Here is a 21,655-nt window from a genome sequence, read left to right on the forward strand (position 1 = left end):
CTCGTGCGCTCGCCACACTTTCTATTCTCAACTCCACGCCGACGTGGATAGTGGGGGTATGAAAAGGTCGTAGGACGCGTACCGCCGCCCCTCGCCACGCTTCGGGTTGGCGTTGATAGTGGGGGTGATACAGTGTGAAAAATGCCATTTGGGGTGCATTTTACATGATTTGAACACATGTCCATGATTTTTGTGAATAATGGCATTGCATCGCTTGCGATCACATGCGATCGCATGTGATTTTTTCACAAATGCATAAAAAACCCGGTAAAAACGCAACGCATCGCATGCCATTACATATGGCATGCGATGGCATGCGATGGGAGCCGTGATAGTATACAAGTACCGACCAAATGACCACATCCCCTAGGGAGACCATCAGCTCCAAGAAAGGGAGTTTTGTCAACCTCCTGCTGAGGAGATCAGTCACACAGAGTTGCTGGCATTGCATTTGCTCGTGGGCAGGAGGCAAAAACTCGCCATTTGGACAGAGACATTGATGTATATATAAAGGGTGCAAAGTGTGTTGAGCACATACAGTAGGCCCTTGAGTCACGCAGGGCCCACAACACTCATACTGTACCCATATAATTACACTTCGCTCTCCGCCATCCCTGGCGGTAAGCCGATGCTGCAGAGTTGCAAAAAACACAGATAAAATGGTGCGGCGGCCATTTTGCTGGGGATTTGTGCATGTTAAGCAGAAATGTCTCTGGGAATGAGGAGCGGGCTCCATGTTCCTGGAGACCTGCGCATACGTAGTGGGACAAAGCCATAGTCTACTGCACTCACTGTACTCACAGACCCTCGGCTCTCCTAAACCACCTCTGCCCAGAGTAGGGTGACCAACTCATCCCTTTAATCCGGGACACATATTAATTACACAGGTTCTGTGGCTGGCTTTCACCTGGTTATAAACTGCCACACCTCAAGACTGTCTGTCCTCAAGAAAACTGCCACAGAACCTGTGTAATTAATATGTGTGCCGAATTAAAGGGATGCGTTGGTAACCCTAGCCCAGAGATCCAGCCCCTGTGCGCGGTCAGTCACCGATATATGAAATGCATTTATATGCAAGAGTGTTATATTTTCCAGCAAGCGTTTCATTTCCAGCAGCATATGTTCAGCGGTGAGAGACAGCAGAGCTGACAAATACACAGGAGGGACCTTGCGTGAGATATGGAAGTGAGAATGTAAATGAGTATTTCTTCATTAGGCATGCACCTGCTGTTCGCTGCTCAGAAATTAATTAGTGCGGGATGCGGTAAAGTCGCAGAACCCTCGCCTTGGTGCATCTCACAGGCCTGTGAAGCTGTCTATTTCAGCATTAATAATACCGCATCCCTGAACTACACACCGCTGCAGGTGGGCCTGAGACGATCGTTAGGGCTGATGAATGAACTGGATCGGAATAAAAGTTGTCTTCTATATTTCTTGTCTGCAGCTGCCGGATACGTTTATAGTCTGAGCCAGTGCTGCCAAAGTGCTTCCCATTAATTTGACCTGTCATCTAGACACAGGAGAGGCGGCCATTTTGTTGGTTCGTTCCCTTGAACGATGCACATTCTCACAGATATTGGGTCCGATTCAGACCTGATCGCTAGGTTGCGTATTTTCGATGCCTAGCGACAAATCCCCACGACGTAATGCGAGCGGGTGTGTACCCGGGCCTTATACATCAGCTCGCATGTGCATGCACAGAGGTAAAATCATTAGATGGTCGCTCACCACCAACCAATCAGCTGCTACGTATCATTTTATAGACTGTACTTGATAAATGTTATCTCAATGCAAGTTGGTTGCCAAGGGCAACTTCTCCGCTGCCTCAATTCTCCACCCTTTTCATACTGTACATACGGGTATGGGTCATAGTGTCGACTCAATGAAGGTCGACATACTGTACAGATGAAGCGCCGCTCATTCAGTGTGAGCGGACGTTACATCTGACTGGGACGCATGGGCATCCCAGTTTCCTGTCAGCAGGGGGGGCGGGAACCCTGCCCATCTCCGCTTCAGGGAGACAGGCAGGGTTAGGGAGGAGGGGGGAGTGGGGAGGTGGGAGACCACGTTGGGGACCGGCGACGAGGACCCGGGGGGAGCTCCGTTGTAAGGGCACGCACGTGCGTCTCCTTCTGGCAGCTTGCGGGGGCTGGCGGCTGGCCCTGCAAGAAAGAGGGACGCTCCATCTGTACATTAGGTTGACCACTGAAGGTCGACATCTGAACTAGGTGGACATGGCTAAGGTCGACAGGGTTGGAATCTCGACACAAGCATTAGGTCGACAATGGCAAGGTCAACAGTTAAAAGATCGACATGAATTTTTTTGACCTTTTTTTTTTGTCTTGAATGTCGACATAGGTCGGTATGGACACGTCTAAGTCTACCTCATCCCCTCGTATGGCTCTCTGCACTCGATACACTATTATATTCTCCCACCGCGGCGTACTGGATGATAGAGTGTGAAATACCGCCTGTCGGCACAAGTCGGCTGAGAAAATTGTTAAAAACTCATGTCGACCTTTTGACTTTCGACCATCGATGGTGAGCAACCATCGAATAATTTCTCCTCTGTGCGGGCGCTTGCGAGCGGATGCGTAAGTGTACACATCCACTCGCACCTGTTCTCTAGGTGGCGAATATACGCAGCCCAGTGAGCAGGACTGAATCAGGCCCACAGACTGTAAGCGTAGCTGTCTCAGGTTCTTAGTGAGTCGGCAGGCCGCCTTCTCATGGATGACTGATTCTGTACTGTGAGGAGCGTGAGAGCATCGGCCGCTGCTGCATTATTAATAAAAAGTAAAGTAAAACTCTGTTATTTTATGCTGCAAAGTACATTCTGCAGTTAGTGAGTGTAACCGCTGACACTGCTGATTATACGTCTGATTATAGCGCGCTCAGACCGCCGGCCAAAAGCTTTCAGCGGCCGAGACGCGACAACAACAGGCCATTAAAAAAAACACTGCAGGAAAAATAAGAATAATAATAAGCGCACCTGAGCATTTGCTGGAATAAAGAGCGCTCTTCTGTTTTGCAGAAGCAGATTTAGGAAATCCAATTTAATGATGGTTTGATAAAAAGGAATAGCACCAGGTACCCCCCCATGGGAAGTTCTGCAGTCCATCTTTAATCAATGGCTATGGGAATACGGTATGGCATAATGATGGAATAATGACTAATTGCATACACAGGCGACCGGCACCGGTTCAGCTTTCACCTAACCCAGTACCGGATCTTATTTATTTGGCTGCTTTTACGGCAACCACTTATTGTGGAGCTTTCTGGATTCATGTATTTCCACAGTCGCTCAGGCTGTTACATGACAATGGTCAGTAGATTTGCATACCCTTCAACATGACCCATTCCAATTAGGAATCTAGACTTCAGCTTTGATTACAGGATGTGCTGTTCAGTGAGGGCGGAAGTTGTTAGATGCCCTCACAGCGTTTTTTATTTTATCTGTAATTCACATAGGTGTAGGTTATTTTCTTTTATTTTAGCTGCATTGTGCCCTCGCGGGCTCGCTTCGCTCGCCACAGTATGTGGACCCAGTGCATGGTGGGAAAATTGACAAAACAGCCCGGAGAGGAGTGAAGGGGGGCTGGACGAGGCTGATGTCACTAAGCCCCGCCCCCACGACCGGCATCCTCATTCATTCGAGGGTCCGTGGGTGGGGGAGGGGCTAAAATGACGCAAAATGATGTGATTTGCATCATTTAGCCCCGGACCCGCGAAATTCGATAATTTATACCGTGGGGAAGGGGGGGGGGGGAGTAGGGGCTGTGGCTAGAATGCGGGAGTCTTGCCCACCTTCCCGGGGGGCCGGGAGGAGGACCCGATTTGCGGGACCCTCCCGGCCATTCCGGGAGGGTAGGCAAGCATGCAACACACATAATATCATTCATATAAGTAAGAGGGAAGTCCTGGAACAGATTTTGTACCTAATGGAATGGGTCATGTTGGAGGGTATGGAATTGTGATGCTATAGTGTATAATAGATTTCCAACATTGCTCCAGGCTAGTGTTACACGGCCCCATCCGCACAGAAAAGTGACCCTATTTAAGTTCGACCCTATTTAAGTCGACAAGCATTGTGTCAACCACTGAAGGTCGACATGGGTTAGGTCAACACATGAAATAGGTCGACATGTATACTGTCGACTGGGTTGAAAGGTCAACACAAGCTTTAAGTCAAGAATGGAACGGTCAACAGTCAAAAGGTTGACACGAGTTTTTCATTATTTTTTTTCAGCCGACATGTGCCGACAGGCGGTATTTCATGCCCTACCATCCACTATGGGGTGGTAGAAGAATAAAGTAGTGTGCCGAGAGCAGCGAGGCACAGTGCCTAAAGCATGGAGAGTATAGCGAGCCCTGCGAGGGGATGCCATGTACTTTGACGGTGTCCGTGACGACTATGTCGACATTCGGGACAAAAAAGTTGAAAAACATAACCTATTCCGTGTGTCGACCTGACCTTCGGTGGTCAACTTAATGCATTTTGACCCAATGACCCATACCCCTGTGAGGCAATAAGGAAAGTAGCCATCTTTGTTCGCTAGCCCTGGTCGCACATGCACTTTGCAGCTACAGTCTACCGATAATCGCCCGCTGTGTGATGTCACAGTGGTGCGGTCAGTTCTGAATGAAGCCCCTTCCCTGTAACCCATACAGTATCTTCTGTATAAGACTGTGGGCGGGATGTTGTAACATCCGCGGCCCCCTTCGCCGGCTACCGCAATTTTAATAACAGCATATGCTGTAACATATGCCGTTATTAATGCAACGGACAGCTCTTGCGATAAGAGCTGTCCCTTGCGATGCGGTGCCGGCCGCATGGCATTCCGGATGCTATCGGCCAAATTCGGAAGTGAAGCCGGCCGTGCGCCCCGAGCAGGCATCGCCACGCCTATGTGCTCAGGGGATCGCCCAGTGTTTTTAGGAGGACGCCCCTCCCTTCCCAGAGCATGCACTAACTCCGAACATTTCCACACATTTTTTTATTTGAATTTATATAACAAATGTGAGCGACTCTGGCATTTTTTTTACCGGGCATTTTGAACATCTCTCACGGCGACCTTGGCACTGAAAGGGTTAACCCTTGTCAGCCAGGCCTGTGAGGTTATTGATCGGAATCCTGTAGCCTAGTCATTTTCTCTTTTGATTGTTTTCTCCGATGTTCTTACTTCTTAATTAACAGTGTCACGGCGTGCGCAAAAAAATCAATTTCCGAGCTGATGCTACAAAGCGATACGCTGTCCGCCTGCATGCAGCAAATAATCCACCGCCGCATCCCCAGACGGTTTATTCGTCATCTGCAGAGAAAACACTCTACTTACTTTATGTAAGTGTTGGCGTTCCCCTCAGGAAACACATACGGATGCTTCTTCCGGAACACGTGCCCCACTCGACTGCAGGGTATTATTTCCAAGCGCCCGCCGCACATCCACACCCGGAATGAGATCTCTGAAAGACATTAAGTTCAGCCGTTACTTATTCCTATTAGACAAGTCTGAAAGAGAAATATCAGATTCTTCCCCCTGTACTGTGGATTAAACGGGTTGTGTAACACACAAGCAAACCTAATCACAAGTAGCTGGGAGCACATCCGAATCCCCTCCCGACGGCAATAATACCTTATCAACCGGGGGGAAGAAAATGCTATTCCTCCCTCGGATGATCCCTTCTATCACAGATCAGGAATTCCTTTGAAGGAAAAATAAATAAAAAACTTCCATAAATGAACCAATATTTCCTGCCAAAGGTTTCAAAATAGAAGCCAGATGAAATAAATTGATAGCTACTGCTATTTTATTTCATCCCTGACATGATATGACGGCCGACTGATGTGTTTTTTATTTATTTATTAACAGTTTCTTATATAGCGCATACATATTCCGCAGCACTTTACAGAGTACAGTTGAACATTCACCTCACTCCCTGCCCAAGTGGAGCTTACAATCTATATTCCCTACCACATGTACATGCGCACACAGACATTCTAGGATTAATTTAATTGGGAACCAATTAACCTACCAGTATATTTTTGGATTGTGGGAGGAAACCGGAGTACCCGGAGGAAACCCATGCAAACACAGGGAGAATATACAAGCTCCGCACAGTGAGGGCCGTGGTAAGTATCGAACCCATGACCTCAGCGCTGTGAGGCAGTAATGCTAACCATTACACCATACAAGCTGCCCATATATATATTTTTTTTTGTGGTAGCAAAAGATACAGCAGTGAACGGGGTTAGTGCGGCATCTCTCACATATTATACCAGGCCGGTTTTTGGGCACTGCCCCCCAACTGTAGAGTATTATGATAAATGCACTGTGGTCTGAAGATTCCTAGGCCTTTAAACTTGGATTATAATGAGTGTATACCCTTCTTGCGTTGAATGGTGACTGTTGCTTTCAACAGCCATTGGTCAGCAGGTATTTGAAAGCGCGAGGCGGATAGAGGGCAGTGTTAGAGAGAAAAGTATTTGATTAGTTGTGGTCTAGTAGGCAGAATGTTATTGGCTGGCAAATCTTGCTCATACCTTAGGCAACCTAGGCTTATGCCCAGGGCAGAGTGGGTACTTAACTGCCTGGATTACTGTAATCTATTTATATGTGTGCTGTGTTGGGGAACAGGAGACCAAACTGGTGTCTTTTCTAGGGCCTCAGAGGGTCTTATGCTGTGAATTGAATAGAAAAATAGACTGTGCAGGCAAGACTATATAGGAGGTTATATTGCTTGACTTGCAAGGCAGCATATTTCGCAGCCTTGCTGACATCCGCTGACACAATTCAGGAGTTATTCCGTACACGCTACCATACTCCCATAAAGATCTATATCATAAGTCATTTTTTGCCTACGTACAATATATATTTGCATGACGTATGCTGCAAAGTATTCTGACCCTAATCCACATATCTCTTCTTTGTATAGTAAGAGACACCCATTTTGCGTACTTTCCCACCCTCTCTGAATTTCCACAAATTTGGGGGCATAGAGGTTCAGCAACAGGTGCACTTAGAAAACAGTTCAACAACTTATACATATTTGGAAGATAAGAGAAATAAAAATAAAATATGCGATTATAGGGTTTTTTTTTTTAATATGCATTAAAATTAATTTAAACCTGAGAAACCATCAATTAGCACAAACAGCTTCAACCGTTTGCAACTTGCAGCACACCAAACAAGATTTTGAAATCTCCAAGGCGCACCCACAGGAAAAAAACACATTAGCCCCCTCAGAACAGAACAACTTCCATGAATGAACCAATATTTCCTGCCAAAGGTTTCAAAATAGAAGCCAGATGAAATAAATTGATAGCTACTGCTATTTTATTTCATCCCTGACATGATATGACGGCCGACCAATGTGTTTTTTATTTATTTACTAACAGTTTCTTATATAGCGCATACATATTCCGCAGCACTTTACAGAGTACAGTTGAACATTCACCTCAGTCCCTGCCCCAGTGGAGCTTACAATCTATATTCCCTACCAAATGTACATGCACACAGACATTCTAGGGTTAATTTAATTGGGAACCAATTAACCTACCAGTATATTTTTGGATTGTGGGAGTACCCGGAGGAAACCCATGCAAACACGGGGAGAATATACAAACTCCGCACAGTGAGGGCCGTGGTGGGTATCGAACCCATGACCTCAGCGCTGTGAGGCAGTAATGCTAATCATTACATCATACAAGCTGCCCATATATATATATTTTTGTGGTAGCAAAAGATACAGCAGTGAACGGGGTTAGTGCGGCATCTCTCACATATTATACCAGGCCGGTTTTTGGGCATTGCCCCCCAACTGTAGAGTATCATGATAAATGCACTGTGGTCTGAAGATTCCTAGGCCTTTAAACTTGGATTATAATGAGTGTATACCCTTCTTGCGTTGAATGGTGACTGTTGCTTTCAACAGCCATTGGTCAGCAGGTATTTGAAAGCGCGAGGCGGATAGAGGGCAGTGTTAGAGAGAAAAGTATTTGATTGGTTGTGGTCTAGTAGGCAGAATGTTATTGGCTGGCAAATCTTGCTCATACCTTAGGCAACCTAGGCTTATGCCCAGGGCAGAGTGGGTACTTAACTGCCTGGATTACTGTAATCTATTTATATGTGTGCTGTGTTGGGGAACAGGAGACCAAACTGGTGTCTTTTCTAGGGCCTCAGAGGGTCTAATGCTGTGAATTGAATAGACAAATAGACTGTGCAGGCAAGACTATATAGGAGGTTATTCTGCTTGACTTGCAAGGCAGCATATTTCGCAGCCTTGCGAGTCCATCAGAAGTCGCCCGCAAGGCCCTCCCCCCCACACACATTGCGATCCCCCACACAGCTGCGAATGGATGTGTGGGCGCCCTGTGCTGGAAGCGGGCGGGCAGCTGACATCCGCTGACATCAGCTGCCCTGACACAATTCAGGAGTTATTCCATACACGCTACCATACTCCCATAAAGATCTATATCATAAGTCATTTTTTGCCTACGTACAATATATATTTGCATGACGTATGCTGCAAAGTATTCTGACCCTAATCCACATATCTCTTCTTTGTATAGTAAGAGACACCCATTTTGGGTACTTTCCCACCCTCTCTGAATTTCCACAAATTTGGGGGCATAGGGGTTCAGCAACAGGTGCACCCAGAAAACAGTTCAACAACTTATACATATTTGGAAGATAAGAGAAATAAAAATAAAATATGCGATTATAGGTTTTTTTTTCTAATATGCATTAAAATTTATTTAAACCTGAGAAACCACCAATTAGCACAAACAGCTTCAACCGTTTGCAACTTGCAGCACACCAAACAAGATTTTGAAATCTCCAAGGCGCACCCACAGGAAAAAAACACATTAGCCCCCACAGAACAGAACAACTTCCATGAATGAACCAATATTTCCTGCCAAAGGTTTCAAAATAGAAGCCAGATGAAATAAATTGATAGCTACTGCTATTTTATTTCATCCCTGACATGATATGACGGCCGACCAATGTGTTTTTTTATTTATTTACTAACAGTTTCTTATATAGCGCATACATATTCCGCAGCACTTTACAGAGTACAGTTGAACATTCACCTCAGTCCCTGCCCCAGTGGAGCTTACAATCTATATTCCCTACCAAATGTACATGCACACAGACATTCTAGGGTTAATTTAATTGGGAACCAATTAAACTACCAGTATATTTTTGGATTGTGGGAGTACCCGGAGGAAACCCATGCAAACACGGGGAGAATATACAAACTCCGCACAGTGAGGGCCGTGGTGGGTATCGAACCCATGACCTCAGCGCTGTGAGGCAGTAATGCTAATCATTACATCATACAAGCTGCCCATATATATATTTTTTTGTGGTAGCAAAAGATACAGCAGTGAACGGGGTTAGTGCAGCATCTCTCACATATTATACCAGGCCGGTTTTTGGGCACTGCCCCCCAACTGTAGAGTATCATGATAAATGCACTGTGGTCTGAAGATTCCAAGGCCTTTAAACTTGGATTATAATAAGTGTATACCCTTCTTGCGTTGAATGGTGACTGTTGCTTTCAACAGCCATTGGTCAGCAGGTATTTGAAAGCGCGAGGCGGATAGAGGGCAGTGTTAGAGAGGAAAGTATTTGATTGGTTGTGGTCTAGTAGGCAGAATGTTATTGGCTGGCAAATCTTGCTCATACCTTAGGCAACCTAGGCTTATGCCCAGGGCAGAGTGGGTACTTAACTGCCTGGATTACTGTAATCTATTTATATGTGTGCTGTGTTGGGGAACAGGAGACCAAACTGGTGTCTTTTCTAGGGCCTCAGAGGGTCTAATGCTGCGAATCGAATAGAAAAATAGACTGTGCAGGCAAGACTATATAGGAGGTTATTCTGCTTGACTTGCAAGGCAGCATATTTCGCAGTCTTGCGAGTCCATCAGAAGCCGCCCGCAAGTCCGCCTCCCCCCACACACATTGCGATCCCCCACACAGCTGCAAATGGATGTGTGGGCGCCCTGTGCTAGAAGCGGGTGGGCAGCTAACATCCGCTGACATCAGCTGCCCTGACACAATTCAGGAGTTATTCCATACACGCTACCATACTCCCATAAAGATCTATATCATAAGTCATTTTTTGCCTACGAACAATATATATTTGCATGACGTATGCTGCAAAGTATTCTGACTAGAGATGTGCACCGGACACTTTTTCGCGTTTTGGGTTTTGGGTTCTGATTACCTTCAGGTTTTGGGTTCTAATGGGTTTTGCCAAAACACCCCCTAAAGGTTTTGGGTTTTGGGTTCTGATTTTTTTGAAAAAAGCATAAAAATGGTTAACATTGCATAATTTAGGTGTTTTTTTGCTCCTATGCTATTATTAACCCCATCAGCTTTCTTCTCCACTCATTTACAGTCTATTCTGAAGACCTCACACCTCACAATATTGTTTTTAGGCCAAAATGTTGCACCGAGGTAGCTGGATGACTATGATAAGCAAGACAAATGGGCGGCACAAACACGTGGCCCATCTAGGAGTGGCACTGCAGTGGCAGATAGAAAAACTAGGCCCCAAAGAGCACATTATTCAAAAGAAAAAAAGAGGTGCAAGATGGAATTGTCCAAGGGCCCTCCCACCCAAACTAGGCCCCAAAGAGCACATCATTCAAAAGACAAAAAAGAGGTGCAAGATGGAATTGTCCTACGGCACTCCCACCCAAACTAGGCCCCAAAGAGCACATTATTCAAAAGACAAAAAAGAGGTGCAAGATGGAAGTGTCCAAGGGCACTCCCACCCAAACTAGGCCCCAAAGAGCACATTATTCAAAAGACAAAAAAGAGGTGCAAGATGGAAGTGTCCAAGGGCACTCCCACCCAAACTAGGCCCCAAAGAGCACATTATTCAAAAGACAAAAAAGAGGTGCAAGATGGAATTGTCCTACGGCACTCCCACCCAAACTAGGCCCCAAAGAGCACATTATTCAAAAGATAAAAAAGAGGTGCAAGATGGAAGTGTCCAAGGGCACTCCCACCCAAACTAGGCCCCAAAGAGCACATTATTCAAAAGACAAAAAAGAGGTGCAAGATGGAATTGTCCTACGGCACTCCCACCCAAACTAGGCCCCAAAGAGCACATTATTCAAAAGACAAAAAAGAGGTGCAAGATGGAATTGTCCTACGGCACTCCCACCCAAACTAGGCCCCAAAGAGCACATTATTCAAAAGACAAAAAAGAGGTGCAAGATGGAAGTGTCCAAGGGCACTCCCACCCAAACTAGGCCCCAAAGAGCACATTATTCAAAAGACAAAAAAGAGGTGCAAGATGGAATTGTCCTACGGCACTCCCACCCAAACTAGGCCCCAAAGAGCACATTATTCAAAAGACAAAAAAGAGGTGCAAGATGGAATTGTCCTTGGGCCCTCCCACCCACCCTTATGTTGTATAAACAGGACACGCACACTTTAACAAACCAATCATTTCAGCCACAGGGTCTGCCACACGACTGTGGCTGAAATGATTGGTTCGTTTGGGCCCCCACATCACAAGCTGCCATTTAATATGTCCCTGCACAAACTGGCTCTACAGAGGCAAAAGGTCGTCCTCATCCTCATCCAGCGATTCCTCACCACCATCAGTATCTTGTTCTTCCTCACCCTCACAGAGTATTAATTCGTCCCCGCTGGAATCCACCACCACAGGTTCCTGTGTACTTTGTGGACGCTGGTCTTTCTCGTAGAATTGATAATTCATTTTTATGAACATCATCTTCTCCACATTTTTTGGAAGCAACCTCCTACGCTTATTGCTGACAAGGTTCCCAGCTGCACTAAAAACTCTTTCGGAGTACACACTGGAGGAAGGGCAACTGAGGTAATATAGAGCCAGTTTGTACAGGGGCTTCCAAATTTCCTTTTTTTTCTGCCAGTACTGGTAAGGACTCTCTGACATGCCTACTTGGGTGCTGTCACCCATATAATCCTCCACCATTCTGTCAATGGTGATAGCATCATAGGCAGTGGAAGTAGACATGTCAGAAATTGTTGGAAGGTCCTTCAGCCCAGACCAAATGTCCAAAGTTGGTCCTTTATCACCACCAGCGGGGGGTTTAGGAAATCGCAGTTGTTTCCTTGCAGAACCAGTTGCTGGAGAAAATGAAGGAGAAGGTGCTGCTGAGTCACTTTCCACTTCAGAAGATGACAGTTTTCTAACCAGCAGTTCTTTGCACTTCTGCAGGCTTGTGTCCGCCGGAAAGAGTGACACCACGTAGGCTTTAAACCGAGGATCGAGCACGGTGGCCAAAATGTACTCCTCTGATTTCAAAATTTGTACCACCCTCGAATCCTGGCAAAGCGTATGAAGGACTTCATCCACAAGTCCCACATGCTTAGAGGACTCGCTCCGTCTCAGCTCCTCCTTCACTTTCTCCAACTGTTTCTGCAAAAGCCTGATGAGGGGAATGACCTGACTCAAGCTGGCAGTGTCTGAACTGACTTCACGTGTGGCAAGTTCGAAGGGTTGGAGAATCTTGCACAACACTGAAATCATTCTCCACTGTGCTTGAGTCAGGTGCATACCCCCTCCTTTGCCTATGTCATAGGTGGATGTATAGGCTTGAATGGCCCTTTGCTGCTCCTCCATCCTCTGAAGCATATAGAGGGTTGAGTTCCACCGCGTTACGACCTCTTGCTTCAGCTGATGGAGGGGCAGGTTCAACAGTGTTTGCTGCCGCTCCAGTCTTTGGCATGCAGCCGCCGAATGACGAAAGTGGCCACAAATTTTTCGGGCCACCGAAAGAGTCCCCTGCACAGCTCTGTTGTCTCTTAGAAAACTCTGGACCACCAAATTTATCGTGTGAGCAAAACAGGGCACATGCTGGAATTTGCCCTGCTTTAATGCCCGCACGATATTGCAGGCATTGTCTGACACCACAAATCCCCAGGAGAGTCTAAGAGGGGTAAGCCATTGCCCAATGATTACCCTCAGTTTCTGTAAGAGGTTATCGGCGGTGTGCCTCTTACGGAAAGCGGTTACACACAACGTAGCCTGCCTAGGAAGGAGCTGGCATTTCCCAGGTCCTACTACTGGTGCTGCTGCTGTTGTTGCTGCTGGACAAGGTGATTCATCTACCCAGTGGGCTGTCACGGTCATGTAATCCCTAGTCTGCCCTTTTCCACTTGTCCACATGTCCGTTGTTAAGTGGACAGTGGGTATGACCGCATTTTTCAGGGCACTGAGAACACTTTTATGCACTTTACTGTACAGCTTCGGTATCGCCTGTCTAGCGAAGTGGAATCTTGACGGTATTTTGTAACGGGGACACACTAAGTCCATCAATCGTCTAAATCCTACTCCAGCAGTTATGGACACCGGAAGCACATCTAATACAATCAGATCTGCTAAGGCCTCAGTTACCCGCTTTGCCATTGGATGACTGCTGTCATACTTCATCTTCATGGCAAAGGACTGTTGGACAGTCAATTGCTTAGTGAAATAAGTGTTCCGACTTCCCCTCCGGGATGATGAATGACTCCCAGCAGCAACAGCAGCAGCGGCAGCAGTAGGAGGCGTAGCAATGCAGGATCCTCCAGAAGAATCCCGGATAGGAGAGGAGTCAGTCAGGCAAGTAACATGGCCTATAGGACTACTCCCAATCCTCATTGAGGAAGAAATTGACGAGGAGGGACTTTGCGGTGTAGTTGGGCACGTGGACACAACAGGACAAAGGGATTTAGTTGTCCCTGGACTGTGTACATTCTTAGCCACAGTTTCTGAACTAAACAGCAACTTATGAACGCTCTTCAAGTGACGTAGAAGGGAGGATGTCCCTAGGTGGGAAACGTCCTTACCCCTGCTTATTTGAGCTTTGCATAAGCTACATATGGCAAAACAATTGTTGGACGGTTTGGGATAAAAATAATTCCAGACCGAAGAGGTGGATTTATTGGTCTTCTGTCCAGGCATGGTGATGCCCTTTGGGATCTCACGGACAACAACTGTCTTGCCCGGTGCCTCATTTAAGCAAACCGCATCAGCATCGTCCTCCTCGTCAATTTCTCCCTCAGCACCAGCTTCATCAATATCCTCCTCCTGGTGTACAACACTGACACCTTCATTATCGACATCTGCAACTGCACTGTCTGTGATCCTTCCAGCACATGCAGAGGGTGTGCTGCGAATGCTGAAAGGAGCATCCTCTTCCCGTACAGTGATGGGAAGGTCAGGCATCGCAACCACCAACACCCTTGGACTCTCCACTGGGATTTGTGATACCATGTCTTCTTTGGAAGGCAGAGTTGTTTGCTGGATTTTTGTTGGTGACACCTTAAATCTCTTAAATTTTAAAGTGGGAGAAGGAGGAGGAGGAGGAGGAGGAGGAGGAGGAGGACTTTGATCATCTTGTGAAGCTGAGCCACTAGTCATGAACATAGGCCATGGCCGTAGCCGTTCCTTGCCACTCCGCGTTGTAAATGGCACACTGGCAACTTTAAGTTTCTCCTCCAATGATTTGCTTTTTCTTTTTAAGGGCCTTTTACTCAACTTTGGCTTTTTGGATTTTACATGCCCTCTACTTTGACACTGGGCATCGGCCTTGGCAGACGACGTCGATGGCATTTCATCGCCTATGTCATGATGACTAGTGGCATCAGCTTCAGAAGCACGACGAAGTGGCTCCTCATCTTTTCCTTTTTTTTTATCCTCCATATTTTGGATATCTAACGGTAGGCAGCGGTGTCAGCAAACTGGATACCGAGATATCAGCTGGTTGTTGTCACTATCCAGTGACAACAGCAGCAAGATACAAAAGTGGATATATATCAGTAACACAACAAGTGGCGTCAGCAAACCAGAGTTATGTACTGCGATATCTAACGGTAGGCAGCGGTGGCAGCAAACTGGATACCGAGATATCAGCTGGTTGTTGTCACTAGCCAGTGACAACAGCAGCAAGATACAATATTTATTTTGTGGATAGTTACACTGGTAGGTAACACAACAAGTGGCGTCAGCAAACCGGAGTTATTTACTGCGATATATGTAACGGCAGCGGTGGCAGCAAACTGGATACCCAGATATCAGCTGGTTGTTGTCACTAGCCAGTGACAACAGCAGCAAGATACAATATTTATTTTGTGGATACACTGGTAGGTAACACAACAAGTGGCGTCAGCAAACCGGAGTTATTTACTGCGATATATGTAACGGCAGCAGTGGCAGCAAACTGGATACCCAGATATCAGCTGGTTGTTGTCACTAGCCAGTGACAACAGCAGCAAGATACAATATTTATTTTGTGGATAGTTACACTGGTAGGTAACACAACAAGTGGCGTCAGCAAACCGGAGTTATTTACTGCGATGTATGTAACGGCAGCAGTGGCAGCAAACTGGATACCCAGATATCAGCTGGTTGTTGTCACTAGCCAGTGACAACAGCAGCAAGATACAATATTTATTTTGTGGATAGTTACACTGGTAGGTAACACAACAAGTGGCGTCAGCAAACCGGAGTTATTTACTGCGATATATGTAACGGCAGCAGTGGCAGCAAACTGGATACCCAGATATCAGCTGGTTGTTGTCACTAGCCAGTGACAACAGCAGCAAGATACAATATTTATTTTGTGGATAGTTACACTGGTAGGTAACACAACAAGTGGCGTCAGCAAACCGGAGTTATTTACTGCGATATATGTAACGGCAGCGGTGGCAGCAAACTGGATACCCAGATATCAGCTGGTTGTTGTCACTAGCCAGTGACAACAGCAGCAAGATACAAAAGTGGATACACTGGTAGGTAACACAACAAGTGGCGTCAGCAAACCGGAGTTATTTACTGCGATATATGTAACGGCAGCAGTGGCAGCAAACTGGATACCCAGATATCAGCTGGTTGTTGTCACTAGCCAGTGACAACAGCAGCAAGATACAATATTTATTTTGTGGATAGTTACACTAGTAGGTAACACAACAGGTGGCGTCAGCAAACCGGAGTTATTTACTGCGATATATGTAACGGCAGCGGTGGCAGCAAACTGGATACCCAGATATCAGCTGGTTGTTGTCACTAGCCAGTGACAACAGCAGCAAGATACAATATTTATTTTGTGGATAGTTACACTGGTAGGTAACACAACAGGTGGCGTCAGCAAACCGGAGTTATTTACTGCGATATATGTAACGGCAGCGGTGGCAGCAAACTGGATACCCAGATATCAGCTGGTTGTCACTAGCCAGTGACAACAGCAGCAAGATACAATATTTATTTTGTGGATAGTTACACTGGTAGGTAACACAACAAGTGGCGTCAGCAAACCGGAGTTATTTACTGCGATATATGTAACGGCAGCAGTGGCAGCAAACTGGATACCCAGATATCAGCTGGTTGTTGTCACTAGCCAGTGACAACAGCAGCAAGATACAATATTTATTTTGTGGATAGTTACACTGGTAGGTAACACAACAAGTGGCGTCAGCAAACCGGAGTTATTTACTGCGATATATGTAACGGCAGCAGTGGCAGCAAACTGGATACCCAGATATCAGCTGGTTGTCACTAGCCAGTGACAACAGCAGCAAGATACAATATTTATTTTGTGGATAGTTACACTGGTAGGTAACACAACAAGTGGCGTCAGCAAACCGGAGTTATTTACTGCGATATATGTAACGGCAGCGGTGGCAGCAAACTGGATACCCAGATATCAGCTGGTTGTCACTAGCCAGTGACAACAGCAGCAAGATACAATATTTATTTTGTGGATAGTTACACTGGTAGGTAACACAACAAGTGGCATCAGCAAACCGAAGTTATTTACTGCGATATATGTAACGGCAGCGGTGGCAGCAAACTGGATACCCAGATATCAGCTGGTTGTCACTAGCCAGTGACAACAGCAGCAAGATACAATATTTATTTTGTGGATAGTTACACTGGTAGGTAACACAACAAGTGGCGTCAGCAAACCGGAGTTATTTACTGCGATATATGTAACGGCAGCGGTGGCAGCAAACTGGATACCCAGATATCAGCTGGTTGTTGTCACTAGCCAGTGACAACAGCAGCAAGATACAAAAGTGGATACACTGGTAGGTAACACAACAAGTGGCGTCAGCAAACCACAGTTAAAAATTTAATTACTGAGTCTGCGATATCTAACGGCAGCCAGTGGTGTCAGCAACAACAACAACTTAATTATTTTTTTTTATATTTTTATATATTTTTAATTTTTTTTTAATTTTTTTTTATATACTCTGAGAGGTAGGTACAAGGTAGTGGCACTGGCAACAACAGAGGTGACTGCCTGGTAGGTGTTTACAACCATATAACAGGTAGCCAGGCAGCACAAAAACCCTCTCTGGCAGCACAATAAAAATTATTAAACCCCCCTCTGTCTGTAGTATTCTGTAGCAGGCTAGCAGCAGCAGTGACACAATTAGAGATGAGCAGGCTATAGCAATATAGAAAGAAAACCCCCTCTGCGGCAGTACAATAAACCCCCCTCTGTCTGTAGTATTCTGTAGCAGCAGCAGTGACACAAATTACAGATGAGCAGGCTACAGCAATATAGAAAAAAAAATCACTCTCCAGCAGCACAATAAAAATGATTAAACCCCCTCTGTACTTGCAGCTCTTTAGCAGCAAGCAGCACAGTGACACACACAACGCTCCAGCAAACCCCCCTCACGGAGCAATAAATAAAACCCCCCTCTCTGGCAGCACTGCTGCCTGCTCTGCGTCGCCCCACAGAATGAAGATGGCGGCGGCGGGTCCCGGCTTTTATGTAATCCGGATCTCGCGAGAATCCGACGTCACCAATGTGACGTCGGGCCTCGATTTCGGCTCCGGGCCTGCGCGGGAGTCCGCGGACGTCCTGGATCCGGATTCGGATTCAGGACGTCCGTGCGGATCCGGATCTCGGAGATCCGGACCCGCTCATCACTAATTCTGACCCTAATCCACATATCTCTTCTTATGCCACCAATTTTGCGTACTTTCCCACACTCTCTGAATTTCCACAAATTTGGGGGCATAGGGGTTCAGCAACAGGTGCACCCAGAAAACAGTTCAACAACTTATACATATTTGGAAGATAAGAGAAATAAAAATAAAATATGCGATTATAGGGGTTTTGTTTTTTTCTAATATGCAATTAATTTAAACATGAGAAACCATCAATTAGCACAAACAGCTTCAACAGTTTGCAATTTGCAAACAACAAGATTTTTAAATGTCCAAGGCGCACCCACAGGAAAAAAACACATTAACCCCCACAGAAAAAAAACAAAACCCATTGAACGCCATATGAAAAAACAATCACACTGGCCCCCACTGGTTACAAAAATAAAACATTGGCCCTCACAGGAAACCAAGAGATCAGTGAATAATAGTTGAACTGTTGGTGGTGGCTGTAAACAAGTGTGTAGGGATACCATTGCCAGGATTGGAATTGGCGGAAACCTGAGATTTTGGAATTTTTTTTTAACCATCTCTGCTGCACAGCACACACCTGACAGCCATCTCCGCTGCATCCAGAGACTCTGCATGCCCTTTCAGTCGCGTGTTCCCCCCGCCTGCCCGCTCCACCGCATCCCGGGATTTAAAAAAATGGCCTGGCATTGGCCTCCCTACTAGGACTGTGGACATCTCTAGCACCGGTGGCACACTCGGTAACTGCTCAAGGCACACTAGTGTACCACCGCACATTGGTTAAAAAATGCTGCATTCGCGGCTTTCCACCGATATTTTGTAACTCAAAACTGAAGCCAGAAATCCAGTGTAGCCAAAGGTTTGCATGATGTCTGATCCGTTAGATGTCTGCGGGCCTCAGAAATGTAATTTGCTCTGTTCAAAGCGACAACCCCCCCCCCCCCCCTCTCATCTGCCGGCTTTATCGCAGTATCTTCCCATTACATTCCTAATGCTTTCTGTTCCTGCGATGACACTGCACTCTATTCTTAGCAGATGTAGAATTACTACAAAGTACGTGTTTTTTTTTTACCCAGTTGATAAAATGCTTCACACTCTATTAAATGGGGTGGAAATATAATGTAGCTTACTGAAACGTCTCAGACAAGATGTTGGAAGGATTATGTACTGGTTCTACTGGATTCAGTTCAAAATTTTCTAATGATACCAATTCCTGTAATCATAGGTCACAACGAGACGAGTGAGGTCACGAAAGGTCATCGAGATTCATTGTGAAGTTTTTCCTTTTCTTTGCCTTGTTGTGGGTGATTGGAGCATAATCTGCAATTCGACGTAGTGACAGGTGAGGGTTCCGACATTTCCCTCCACAGACATGTCTGTGCATAGCGCATATACATTAGGCGACCCCAGCGATGCCAATATTGGCGGTGGCGGAGACCCAGCGGGGGTTGATGGCATTGTCACGTGCAGGGCGGCCGATAGGGGGGTGCTCTGGGTACAGCTGTCCCAGACCCTGGCCTCTGGAAGGGCCCGGGCAGCTCATTTTGCCCACGACAACACTGCCCCCCTTTCCGACTGCGTCCGCTGTGCTGCCTGCACTGCGCTCAGTGCACTGAACGAAGCACAGGCTTCTTCAAAACAGGATACCAGTGGCCAATTAAAATACTGCACCTGATTTTGAACCAATCAGAGCGGCTGCCGGTACACAAGCTCTGATTGGTTCACCAGACAGTGCTGCATTTTAATTGGCCACAGGAGTCCTGCACTGAAGAAGCCTGTGCTTCGGGGGATGGGGAATGAGGGGGGGGGGAGATGGGGGATGAGGTGCCCTGGAGGGGCCCGAACTGGAAATCAGTCCCAGACCCCAAAATTCAGAATGGCAGCCCTAGTCACGTGCATACACACTTGCCGATGCAGGCTTTGAAGTGAGCGATTGGGGGGGGGGGGGGTGACGCCCATTGACGATGGAGGGGGGGCATTAACGATGCACGGGGTCCCAACATTACCCTTAACGATATTATTTTACTTTATATTCTAGTATGTATGGGGCTTATTGCAATGGGGGACCCCGCTCACCGAACCTTCCAAATCAGCGAATGCCTTCAGACTCACTCACATACCCCTCCCCATATGCACATTAAATGCCCATCAGTTAACATAGAATGTGATGGCAGATAAGAACCATGTGGCCCAGCTATTCTGCCCCCTTTCTAACAATATTGTTACCACAAACCCTGGTTTCAACTGGGTCAATGTTTGCTCTGCAGAACATTTCACCCTTTTTCACTGCTCTGTAGTATCCCTGCTTAGTGGAAGGCTGCACATAACTGTCACAGTTTCCAGACCACCCAGCAGGTCACATGTTCCAGGTCACCCAGCAGGTCCACAGGCCAGTCACACTTTCCAGAGCACAATGGTGAAGCAGCACTGGAAACGGCAAGTGGACGTTTTCCAGTATAACTCCGAAACAAAGCAACCAATTACAATGCCAATTTCCCTGCACATCTATGGACCAAGACCTAGAATTTGGTACATGACGTGTCCTGCTCAGCCTGGCTGAAGCGCTCTGATTGGACGTTATATACGTATAAAGTAAGCGTCAGATGCAGCGGCTGCAACCTTACGATGAAGGCATCATCACCTTGACAGATTATATTACAGAGATATTAATTAGAAAACGTAACTGACGGCTGACACCTCGCTGACGCCTATTTCTGCCTACTCCAGAAACTCAAAATCAGAAAACCCAACACAATATGCCGTCAGCCATCTGCTGCTGCGGAGCCACAAACACAACAAACCTTCTTTATTGGAAAGTGTTAATAAGTGTTAGAGAACGTGGGAGGTGCGGGGGGCCCTGCTCGCCCGTACGCTCACTTCTGCAAAGAAAAATGGGAAACAAAAGGTGGGAAAAGAACAGCTCTAGGCTTGAAATTCAATCAGAATATTGACTGTGTGAATGCATAGCTCAAGATAACACATACGTAATAGCTTTCTAGATCCCAAAGGAGGACACTTTCACTTGATGAGTCAATAAATCCTAGAGGAAGGGAAAAAAAAAACTGCGGAAGAGAAAACTGATTAGGCCGATTCAGATTTTCATATATTCTGCCTGTTCCATAAAGCAATTTGTCACTCTCAATATGTCTGCCTGCTGTGACGGGGACAGTGGCCTATTTGCATTAGTCAGGGACCGAGCATCGCAGGAGGGAGATGAATAAGTACCGGTGACTGCAGACATGTTTTATTTACTAAGTTCTAAATAGGAAAAAGAAACAACAGTTCATCCTGACGCCCTTTATAATATATTGTTGTGCCGAATGCCCGTGACAGGTCGCCAACATGGAGACAGATAACGATGTACAAGGCTTGTCAAGGGCTATATAGATATTCTTTCCTCACCGTGCTCCGAACTTCTAATACTCCTCCGCTTTTGCAAATGCGTCCATGAAAGTTGCAGCAACTGATAATTTATTTACTGCGCGGCGAGTGATCGGAGCACAGTGAGCAGGTTTATGCCGCCCAGGGAACGCATGCCCCCCGCACTCCCCTTCCCCTGTGAACGGCTGCGAACGTGTACGCAATCGTGCACACAGGTGGAAAATGACTCACCATCGAATGATTTTCTAGCCGCTCGCAGCACTGCGTAAGCCAGGACTCACTTGGTGCAGCGAAGGGGCAGAAGGAGGCTGCTAGTGATGTCAGTGAACTCCCGTGCCTAAGTCATGCCCCAAATGCC

The 21,655-nt window shown here is 46.4% G+C and overlaps 1 protein-coding gene across 4 annotated transcripts in view; it reads right to left on the reverse strand.

Moving 5' to 3' along the window:
- GALNT14 (polypeptide N-acetylgalactosaminyltransferase 14) overlaps nucleotides 1-21,655 on the reverse strand; it is a 366,725-nt gene that overhangs the window by 29,940 nt on the left and 315,130 nt on the right. For all 4 annotated transcript variants that reach the window (XM_083175507.1, XM_083175508.1, XM_083175509.1 and 1 more), the window contains exon 10: nucleotides 5,337-5,463. In XM_083175507.1, coding sequence (XP_083031633.1) covers nucleotides 5,337-5,463 — 127 coding nt within the window. The remainder of the gene's footprint in view (nucleotides 1-5,336; nucleotides 5,464-21,655) is intronic.

This window comes from Crinia signifera, chromosome 3 (assembly GCF_055691185.1).
Source record: "Crinia signifera chromosome 3, ASM5569118v1, whole genome shotgun sequence".
Lineage (NCBI taxonomy): Eukaryota > Metazoa > Chordata > Amphibia > Anura > Myobatrachidae > Crinia > Crinia signifera.